A 12,166-nucleotide genomic window follows, 5' to 3' on the forward strand; every position below is an offset into this window, starting at 1 on the left:
GATCTATCATTGATCTCCTTATTAGTATACTTTTTTCTTATAGAGGTAATATGGAAATTTGACCTTAATATAGGGAAACTAGTGGTTTTAAAGGGATCGAGTAGCATAAAGATCTTCCATTATTATACAAACATATTGTTGATGATTTGTCATATAATATGTAGAAAAACAGTTGTTACTTTTTATAAAAATTGAATATTATTATGTGCTAGAACGTTGGTAGTTATAAAGGAAGAGTTTAACATCTAAGAGTTCAACAAAAATGTCTCAAACACATCAATAAATAATGTATAATATGGAGGAGGTGCTTGATTTGTTTTGTGAATAATCAAGGCTCAAACCATGAAGTTTGACTCAATTGAAAAATATATAAAGAGATTACATAGATTTATATTTTCACACAAGAAGAAACAAAACTACAAGACTTGAATTACAAATGATATCACCTACAATAGTAATAAAGTGCACTGTAAGGTGGTGGAGTTTGCATAATGGATGGTAAAAATCATGTATGCAAGCCTCAATTGACAGATGGTAATTTAGGATGGGCGATAACACATAAACCATTGTAAACAACAATCCAATCAAGGGGTACAATACAAAACCATGTTGATTATCAACAATCATTAATGCCATGCAACTATGGATGAAAAATAGTATATGTTAGAATCAATCAATTACAAAGTAAAAATGGGCGATAATAAATAGAGCTATTAAGTTCTATGAATCTAAAATTTCAAATCACCATATAAAAAAAATGTAATACATTTATAAATTTTTGAAGAGATGCCTATTGGTTTCTATCATATTCTCAGACGATTTAGTGGATGATTTAGAAAGGTACACACATACACGCACACACACAGATTTCTTGTGTAGAATACAGAGACAGAGAGAGAGAGAGTTTTCTTGTGTAGAATATGCATGATTGAACTCAATTTTAATTTTTTTTTTGCCCAAAACTTTCATTTTTTTAGTGTAAAATTAACATCAAAATTTCTACTTAATTAGACACATTTTCTACTGACATATTAAAACTCATGTTTATTTCTTGTTTCACTCAAATCTTTATATATATATATATATACTAAACACATGAGCCTTCTGATTTTGGCATGATATATTTAGTGAAACGAAGGATTCCTATGCTTTCAATGTTTATTGCCCTAAATCATATAAAATATAATTTGTCCTTGGTGAATGTCTTTTCCTAGTTGAATCTCTCCAGCAAGAAGTTATTGGAATGTCGGACCCCCTTCACATTTCATGTAATTTCAAATTTGCAGAGCCATTTTTTGTTTATTTATCATGGCTTCAAGCTCAATAAACTCCACCTCCCTTGTTAAAGACATGATGAACAGCCTGTAAAACTATTTTATATATCTCTGCATAAAATATTTTGCTTGCTATTTGAAAATAATAATAATAATAATAATAATAAATTCACCTGCCAAATAACTTTAATTCACGTGCTGTCACAAGTTCATGAAGTGGGTTATGTCATTTACATAAATGCCAGTCAATTCTTATATATTCATATATCTTACACCTAAACATTTATTTTTACATTTATACCAGCCAATTCTCGCTCTCTCTCTCTCTCTCTCTATATATAGGTAAGGTGGCACATATGTAATATTTGAAGTTTAAGTGTACGTTAGATATGTGAATACATAAGAATTGAGAGGTATGCATGTAAATCTTCCTAAGATTTTAAAGAATAACCACACTTAAAAAGTTAATTATTAATTTTTATTCATATGTTCTAAAATTTTGACGAAGATAACATATTTAGCAATAACATATTTAGCAACACCTTTTATCTCCACTCAAATGATCATTAAAAAAAAAACAAAAGTACTCTTTATTTGATTTATAAACAACAACGAGTGTTGCAGGCAGGAAGATTTATGGTGGTAAAATAATAATTTAGCATATAAGAGTAGGACGAATATCCAACACAAACACAGATAAAAGAGAAGTACTACGCCTCGATTTCTTACGTGAAAACTCTTCGAGAAGGAAAAAATCATGAAACCTAGCTTAGTTAAAATAATTCACCATGTAATTGTAATTACATATGTCAACTCTCATCTTGAATTAGAGAATATGAAATTAAAATATTGATGTAGAATGATAGTTCAGTAATAATAGTTGTAACGGGTCGCAAATGTTATAGTTGATTGCTATGAAAGTTGTAGTTTGCTATGAATGTCACAGACATTAGTTGTAGCCCCAACTGATTGTAAAAGTCATAGTTGAAAGTTGTGGTAGTAGTTGGCCATATAGGCCATAGATGGTTATTTTAGGAGCGTCGGTTGGCCGCAGAGACTGGAGTTGGGAACTACATAAGTTGTAGACCACATAAGTCATAGTTGGTCATGTAGGCTATAATGGTGAGTCGTAATAATATTTATAGGCCTTCAAGTCTGGAGTTGGGAGTGACATGAACTATGAACTATGTAGGTGAGTAGTTGGTCTCGTAGGTTTAGTGGAGAGTTGCAGTAGCATCTATAGGCTGCGGACGCCAGAGTTAAAAGCTACATGAGTTGTGGACCAATTAGGTCGTGGTTGGTCCTATAAGTCATACTAGTGAGTTGTAATAACATTTGTAAACTACAGAGATTGGAATCGGGAGCTACATGAGTTGTGGACTACATAAGTTGTAGTTGTGGTGAGCTTCAATAACATCCATAGGGCACAAAGAACAAGGTTAAGGTTAAAATTTGCATGAGCTGTGAACCATGTAGGTTCTAGTTGGTCACATAGGCCATAATAGTGAGCTATAATAACGTCCATAAGCCACGAAGGCTAGAGTTGAGGGTTGCATGAGTTGTGGACCAAGTAGAACGTATTTGGTCACATTGGTTATAACGGCGAGCTGTAATAATACAGTAGGTCACAAAAGATGAAGTTGGGGGTAGCATAAGTTGTGGATCACGTAGGTTGTAGTTAGTTAATAAACTATAATGGAGAAATGTGAAGATAGAACTTCAGAATTTAGGAGAAAGTTATCTTATTCTGATTAGATAATTGTAAGCAATTATTGTAGGGGGTTATCTTCGGACCTATGATATGGTGTTATTCATGATCACATATTAAGAGTATGTCTTTAAACTAAATATAGGGTACATTGTTTCACCATTTTTGGGATGAGTCATTTTACCATTTTTAGGTTGTTTTGTGGCACCGTGTGCAGAGTGCACCATTGAACCACATTCAGGGTGCATCGTTGCATCTTATTTGAAATGTACTATTGCATTATATTTGAGGCATTTCGTTGCATTATATTTAGGATGCATTATTACACTACCTTTAAGGTGCATCATTGCACCATTTTTGGGGTGCATTACACCATATTTGGTGTTTTCATGAGGATATTTGGGGTGCAATATTCAGGGTGCATCATTGCACCATTTTTAGGGTGCATTACACTACTTTCAATGGGTTTACTAACCATACTACGGAACTAATGTTGATCTTAAGGACACACATTTCATCTTGGTGTCTAAATATCCTCCCTTTGGCTCGGTCAGGGGGTCCAACTGAAATTGATTTGTGGGAGCAAACGTTTGATGATGAGGAGGATGTTATAATGAATTAGTGTCATTATTCTACTGAATTGTTACAACTTTTATGTCAGTGTGTACGGGTCTTCATAACATTTCAATCTTCTAATGTGACATTTTTACACGATGATAAAGTATTTATCAGTACATCTTTATTTTATTTGATATTATGATATTGCATATATACATACATCGCTGGTCTTGTTTAAAGTAGTAGAAAATTATTGACATTGTTTTTAAAGCTATTTTTTTCTTATCCTTCTGAACTGTGCTTGCCCCATCTCCTGTACTACTATAGAATGTTGTCATCGAACTTCTGGGTAAGTATTGCACCACCTTTATATTATGAACATTGCGGCATCAAACTCTTTTGTAGCTTATTTCTTATGGAATTCTTTGGCTTCTCAAATATGTAGAAGACTGCATTAAAAGTTAAACACATGTACTTTATATAAAGAAGAACTATGTACCTTTTGAGGCTTGTGCCTTTTAAGATTTTTAATGCACTTGTACATTGTGAGAGTTGTAGCATTTGAAGGCCTTTTTAACCACTTGCTCTTATAAAGTCTTTCTAATGAAGATTTTTTCCACTATTAGCTTCAAATCTTGACTTGCCTCATGGATCTGCCTTTCAGGGGTATGGAAGGAGACCTTGTTTGTCACTTTCCATTATAATGTATTTCTAGTGAGTAATATATCCATTAATAGCTTCCCATCGAGAATTTTCTCATGGGCACAACTTCTAGGAATATGAGTGGAGATTGTGTGTGCCACTAAGAATGTTTGACTTTTCACAGGCTGCTTAGTCAGAGCATGTTAGCATAACAACCATAGCTTGCAGTGGAAGGAGTTGATAGTAATCCATAAAGAATGTAAGACAAGTCTTAGGTTGTTTAGTCGGAGGTTCTCAATAGCATTAACCTGTAATAGAAAGAGTCGAATGAGATCCACAGAGGAATTTTAACCTATCTAAGGATGTTAAATGAAGCTTCTATTTGACAATCACAACGTGTTATAGAAAAGGTCCAATTGTCTCCCGCCTAGGAAAAATCAAGCTCACAATCATGTGCTAAAACAACTTTGTATTTCTTGAGACTAGAGTGTATATCAAAATGGATCATACTTTCTCTTAAAAGGATGGTTATGAACATATTTAAGAATGATGTTTGGCATCTCTTTATTTTTTTTCTGAATTTATTGTCCTTTAACTGGGTGCATTGTCCACATGAGCTTATAAAGCAACCCATGCTTCAAACATTAAGCAGATCAACTTCTTGGTCCGATTGTGGAGAAACTCTAATATGATGAGGGGGTGTTAAAAGAGCACTTTGTAGCTGGATAGCTTTGATAAGTAGTTGATCTTTTCATGAATGTTCTCTTGAAGATGTAGTGAAAATTATCCCTAGTATGTAGTTAGTTTCTTCAAATTTTAGGTAGAAAAGAACTATGATATGACAACCCCCACAACAACCGTGCTTGCGATGTTAATATGAATAAAATTTTAAGATTCAATGAAGGTTGTCCCCAGCCTGCAACTATTTCTTATAGACTTAATGTATAAATAAGATATGAGAAGACTATCCCATAAAAATAATGCTTTGGATGTTAACATGAATGAACTTTTGAGATTGCAGTAAAGGTTATCTCCTCGCATTGGAGAATGCTTTGAAAATCATCTTTTTGAGACTTTCACTTTCTTTCATAAAGCTCAGAAAGGTTAGTGGAGTCCTTTTTAATCTTTTGTCAGTGTTGTGGTGTGTATCATTATAAAACAAAGCAGGGGCTGGGTATCTCGAACTTCAACACTATGTCCAATAAGTCTTTGCTTCCCACAGATGACACTAAAATAATTGTGTTCTAGAAGATTCATTACGATTGAGAAATAACTTACATTCTTAGCATTGAATGAAGATCAAGCACACACAAATAAAAGAGAAGTAAACAGGAGGAAATACCTAAAATTTTTATGTTAAAAAATTTGGTAATGGAAACAATCACAAAGCACATCCTAGTTGAAATAATCCAATATGTAATTTCAAGTACAAAAAATCAATCTCCTCTTAGATTAGATAAGATAGAATTAAAACATTGGTGTACACTGATAGTTCAACAATAAAAGATTTGATGGGATGCAAAGTCTCTAGTTGATTGTTGTAAATGGAGTAACTCGTCATTAATGCTATACATGGTGGTTGCAGCACCATCTAGAGGCTGTAGTTAAAAGGCAAGATAGTAGTTGGGCATGTAGGTCATGGATGGTTGCTTCACGAGCGCCAGTTGGCCATAGAGAATGGAGTTGGGAGATACATGAACTATGAATCACGTAGTTTGTAGTTTGTTACGTAGGCTATAGCAGAGAGTCAAAATAAAATTTTTATGCCATACAGGTTAGTGTTAGAAGATGCATGAGATGTGGACCATGTAGGCCGTAGTGGAGAGTTGTAGTAGTGTCTGTAGCCATAAAGGATGAAGTTAGGAGTTTCATGGGTAATGGACCATGAAGGTTGGAGTTGAAAATATAAGTTATAGTGATGAGCTACAATAATATATGTAAATCATAGAGATTCAAGTTTGGAGCTGCATGAGTTGTGGAAGATGTAGGTCATAGTTGGTCACATTGGGCGTAGTGATGAGTTTCAGAAACATCTGTAGACCACAGAGATCAGAGTTCAAAGTTGCATGAGCTATGAACTACATAGGTCATAGTTGGTCACATAGATTGTAGTGTTGAGTTGCAATATTGTTTGTAGGCCACAAAGGTTAGAATTGAGAGCTACATGTGTTGTGGATCACGTAGGTTGTAATTGGTCACATATGTCATAATGGTGAGCCGAAATTATGTTTGTAGGCCACAAATGCTAGATTTGGGAGCTACAATAGCTATGTACGAAGTATGCGTAGTTGTTCATATAAACTGTGGTGCAGAGAGGTAATAAGAGAAATTCAAGAGTTCAAACAAAATAATCATGTTTTGAGTATGTTAGTTGTGAGCAATTATTATAAGGAGTTATTGTCAAATCCTTGCTACATCATTATTTATGATCTTGTATTAGGATTTGTGCCATCACACCGCATGTGAGATGTGTTGTTAAACCATTATCAAGGTGTATAGTTACACTGCCTTTGGGGTGCATCACAACACTATATTTGAGGTATGTCATTAAACTGTCTTTCAGGTGCAACGTTGAATCATGCATCATTGCACCATTTTCGGGACACATCATTGCATCGTATTCAGGGTTCGTCATTGTAACATATTTGAGATGCGTCGTTGTAATATATTTAGAGTGTGTTGTTACACCACCTTCAAAGTGCATTATTGCACTGTCATCAGGTTTTGTCACACCATCTTCAGAGTGCATCACATTGTTTTTGGGGTGCATCATTGCACTATATTTATGGTGCATCATTTCTCTTTCTTTGAGGTGCATTCTTACAAATTTTTAGTGTGTATCATTACACCATATTTAAGGCGCATCATTGCACAATATTCTGGATGATGTACTGCTTCATATGATGCTTTGTTACTCCATGAAGTTGGTCATTACTACACACGGTGCTTCCTTGCTTCACAACGTATGTCGTGACTCCTTAAGGGCATTTGTTGCAACGAGCAAGGCACAACTGAGAGTGATCTATGACAATTGGCGAGCAGTGGTCGAAGGTTGTCAGTGGCTGTGTAAGTAGGAAGCATTCATCGAGCTATCAATCCAAAATAACATTGAAATTCAACTCCTTCTGGTATAGCTTCAAATCTTCTTCTCGGTCCTTCCCTCTTTTAATGAAAGGAGTTGGACTTTATCTATAAAGACTGGTGGGGTCCTCCCCGAAAAATAAGAAAAGAATTTGGATCACTCAATCAGATGACCCAGATAGATTCTCTCGATCTGACGACATTTTATACATGTGCATTTAAGTACCTTAATGATATTATAATTAAGTGATCCTGGACTAGTTGGATTCGTCTCATCGAGACGCTTGATTTGCCTATAAATTGTTAGATTTGAAATTCATTTAACCTTCCAATTATCCACCCAAAAGTTTCCAAAAGTGGATTAACGTCTTGATTTGACTCAGATTTGGTCAATTTTAGTGTCGTTGGGTTCATGTCATCGAGTCGACCAATTTGGCTGTAAGTTTGTCAAAATTGGAATTCTTTATCCTTTTTAATTTGAGTATGAATATTTCTAGCTCAAAAATTATCTCGAGAGTCGTGTCATACCTCGAGATTGACGGCAAATCATAAAATTTTGTTGACGACGCACAGTGATACATTTTGTAAAAATATCATGAAAAAGTTATGAATATTATGAGTAACAATAACAATTTTCAAATAAAAAAAAATATATATATATATATATAAAATGAAGACTAGAAGATATTCAACGTCATATTTTTTTAAACTGATTAATAATATACTATTTAATTATACCTAAAAAACTGTTACAATTAATTAAAAATTATATCAATTCATATCTAATTTAATTTATCCAAATAAGTCAAAATAAAATTCATTTCTAAATTCAAAATCTTGCCACTAGTTATAACTCTTTCAAAGCTTTTTGCTAAGATAAATTTCTCTCATTTCCCTAAGAGAGACAAGAAAAATTCAACATAAAAAAATAAAAAATGAATTATACTCATTATTATTACTATTACTATTATTTTAGTTACTTTAAAAAATAGGCAATCATGAAGGATGCCACCAAATAAGACTAATGAGGCCCATGCCCCCACAACAAGCCTTGTTCTCTTCTCCCAATCTCTTTGTCTATTTGCCCTTAACCTAATAAGATTGGAACAATAGAGGAGCCCTATCCTTCACTACAAGACATATGGAGAGGTTTGGAGGTATTCAAGGAAGGCATCTTCCTGTTCCCACGCTCTATCTCTTTCCCTCTAAGAAAAACCACAATGCTTCTTTTGTTTTGTTAGGGTTCTTTTGGATGCTTCTGAGGATTAGGAATAAGGTAGCCATCTTTATTTCTATCCTCATCCTTAGTTGACAAATCTCCCAAGTAATATGGGCTCTTATTAATTGCCATTGGCTTATAATTATTGTTAACATGTTCCTATATTATATCCGACAACAAAGAAAATTAAAAAAAAAATGGATCTGAAATACCTTTTCTTTATTTTGATTGATATATCGAAATTATGACGGTTTTTGTGTATATGCTATTTAAATATCACATGTTCAAATTTTAGACCTTTATCTTTTAAATAGGTGACGTAGATTTCACGGCTACTTCTTCTAAACAAAGCTTCTAAATCACTTCATTTGTCTGATAAAAATAAATGAAGTTAAAATTTTGGTATGAGATATGTAAATACATAAGAAATGAGGGGGGTGTGTGTAAGAACTTGGGAAGGAAAATGGAAGGAAAATATTAAGGCTTCCTTCTCAGAAATTCCATATGCTTGTGCACTAACAGACAGACACCTAATCGATGCGGACAAAAGCTTCCTCATTTGTCGGCTATCGCACCCATTCAAAACGGCCGCTTTCATGCGTCTGACTTGCCGCGTAACCCAGCTCCTCAATAACAAGTTCACAGAAGGAATACAACGGATCTTTTCTATATCTTCAGCATCCTGATCGAAATAAAGCAGAGGGAGAGAACCATAGATCTAATCTGATGATAAAAAGCCCTCCCTTTGTTTTTTTTTTAATCTTCTTCCTAGTCTCAATTTACTGAGATCTAATCTGATGATAAAAAGCCCTCCCTTTTTTTTTTTAATCTTCTTCCTAGTCTCAATTTACTTCCAATCTTAACTTCCCAAACTGTTCCATTGTTGAAGATCTAGCGACCTCTGCCCCTTTTTCTTCATATGATAGCTTGACACAGCTTCTCATCTTTCTCCTCTCTTTCTCTCTCTTTCGTTTTTCTACTCTCTGCACTTATAAAGACGAAGAAGAAGGAGAGGTAGGCTTTCGTATCGTGTTCCATCGACATCTTCTTAACAAAAGCTTTTAAAAAAAGGCATCTTTGACTGGTTCGAATGTTGATGTCCGGAGTAGCAGAAGAGGTTTCCTCCTCGGTGACATCTTCCCCTCTTCTCAGCTTCATGTCGATCTCACCGACGGCACTCGGCTCCCCATACTCTCCATGGCTGCGCGAGCTCAAGTCCGACGAGCGCGGTCTCTTCCTCATCCATCTCCTTCTCAACTGCGCCAACCATGTGGCCGCCGGTAATCTCGATCAAGCCAACGCCTTTCTGGAACACATCTCTCTCCTCGCTTCTCCTGAAGGCGATACTATGCAGCGAATCGCGTCTTACTTCACTGAAGCTCTTGCCCGCCGCCTCCTTCGCTCATGGCCTGGAGTTTACCGAGCCCTGAATCCTATCGCCGCCGATATCTGCGCAAAATCCGCTGCTCGCCGTCTCTTTCTCGATCTCTGCCCCTTTCTGCGCCTCTCCTTCCTGGTTTCGAACCAAGCTATTCTGGAAGCAATGGAAGGTGAAAAGGTCGTCCACATCGTCGACCTTGGGGGATCTGATCCGGCCCAATGGCTTGCTCTGCTTCAGGGTCTCGCCGGCCGGCCGGAAGGCCCTCCGCATCTCCGCATCACTGCTGTTGGGGAGCACAAGGACCTTCTCCTGCAAACAGCGTCTGTTCTGTCTAAAGAGGCGGAGAAGCTCGACATCCCTTTTCAATTCAACGCCGTCGTTTCGAAGCTCGACGCTCTCAGCGTCGAGAGCCTGCGTGTCAAAACAGGGGAAGCAGTCGCCATTAGCTCCGTTCTCCAACTCCATTCTCTCCTCGCCTCCGATGACATCACCGCCGCTCGAAAGCTCTTCCCTTTTCAATCCGCCGGCACGCTCGTCGATCTGTTGGACAAAGATCATGGCTCAGATTCCTCTTCCTCGGCTTTCAGCCTCCCCACGTCGGCCAAAATGGAAACTTTTCTCGCTTCTTTATGGAGTCTCTCCCCGAAAATCATGGTGGTGACAGAACAGGAGTCGAACCATAATGGATCATCTCTGAACGAGAGATTCGTGGAAGCGCTGAACTTCTACGCAGCGCTGTTTGATTGCTTGGAGTCGACGTTGCCGAGGCAGTCGGCGGAGCGGCTGAATGTGGAAAAGAAGCTGTTTGGGGAGGAGATAAAGAACATAATGGCTTGTGAAGGATTGGAGAGGAAGGAGAGGCATGAGAAGCTTGAGAAATGGATAATGAGGTTTGAAATGGCTGGATTTGGGAGAGTGCCGCTGAGCTATTACGGGATGTTGCAGGCCAGAAGGATGTTGCAGAGTTTTGGATGTGATGGATACAGAGTGAAGGAGGAGAATGGTTGCTTTCAATTTTGTTGGCAGGACAGAGCTCTGTTCTCTGTTTCCGCTTGGAAATTTAGGAGATTTGATTGAGTTTTATGTGTTTTAGTATTTGGATTAGTATTATTGTTTTGTTTTGCCTTTATTCCATGAATTTTATGTAGAGATTTACTCTTTTTTTTTTTTCTTCCTTTTCTCCTCTCTCTCTCTCTTCAAGCTTAAGACATACGAAGTGCTGCATACGTCAGATAGGTTACAAGGAGGGTATTGAGGGTTATATCCGCGTTATACCCCATGTAACTTCACTCTAACCTACATGTAACCTACCTATAATTAGTAAGTTTCGTGTTTCTGTTTTCATATATTTATAGGTTACAGGGAGGTTACAGTGATATAATGCGGATATAAATTTTAATACTCTCTCTGTAACTTAGCTGAAGTACGCAGAGCTACGTAGATGTTACGCACGAAAATTTTTCTCATATCCTCTCTCTCTGGGATGATAATGGCGTATTAGTTCGTTGAAGTCTGCAGTTCATAAGAATATGTGCGTTAGAGGTAAACGATATAAGCAACGTCAATTTATCAATGATATATTATAATACTTTCTGATAGGAAAATTTACATATGTACCAGACTATTCTTTTTTATTTATACTTGTAACACCTAGATTTTGATATTGACATTTATTACATAGGTGTCATAAATGCATGTATGACTTTTCGAAATATAATAATGATCATATTTTCTTATGTGATTTTAAATATTTGAGTGATGGGCATGTAAATATAAATGTTTAGGTGTTAGATATGTTAATGCGTAAGAATTCTGTGATAGGTATGGAACTGCCTCATAATAATAAAGATGTATATTATAAATATTTATCACACCTAATCTAATGTTCGGATAGTATAACAGGGTAAATTTTTTATCATGGACACATTTGACATTAAATTAACAAGTAAGAAAAAGAATTCAAATGTTAATGTGTTAAAAAATGTATTATATATATATCTGTGTGCGTGTGTGTGTTACTTGGTTTGTTTGTAGAGGAGCCTATTAATGTGTTAAAAAAATGTATTATATATATATCTGTGTGTGTGTGTTACTTGGTTTGTTTGTAGAGGAGCCTCTCTGAAGATCGTAAGTCCCCTCTGGTTATGAGTTCGAATCTCTTCTTGTGTAGAGTGTGGTCTCGAATATTTAGTACACCTAGAGATAGCCTCTAATCATGCCTTTACATACAGACATATATATATATATATATATATATATATATATATATATATACATACACATATATATATATATATATATAT

At 35.9% G+C, this 12,166-nt stretch overlaps 1 protein-coding gene across 1 annotated transcript; it reads left to right on the forward strand.

The window, feature by feature from the left end:
- The first annotated feature begins 9,272 nt into the window (after positions 1-9,272).
- Positions 9,273-10,982, forward strand: LOC110018339 (scarecrow-like protein 3). The gene has a single exon (XM_020715620.1). It carries the CDS (start codon positions 9,573-9,575, stop codon positions 10,938-10,940), a length of 1,368 nt encoding a protein of 455 aa, XP_020571279.1. The 5' UTR covers positions 9,273-9,572; the 3' UTR covers positions 10,941-10,982.
- Positions 10,983-12,166: the final 1,184 nt, after the last annotated feature.

The sequence above is a fragment of the Phalaenopsis equestris genome, unplaced genomic scaffold, assembly GCF_001263595.1.
Source record: "Phalaenopsis equestris unplaced genomic scaffold, ASM126359v1 Scaffold000012, whole genome shotgun sequence".
NCBI lineage: Eukaryota > Viridiplantae > Streptophyta > Magnoliopsida > Asparagales > Orchidaceae > Phalaenopsis > Phalaenopsis equestris.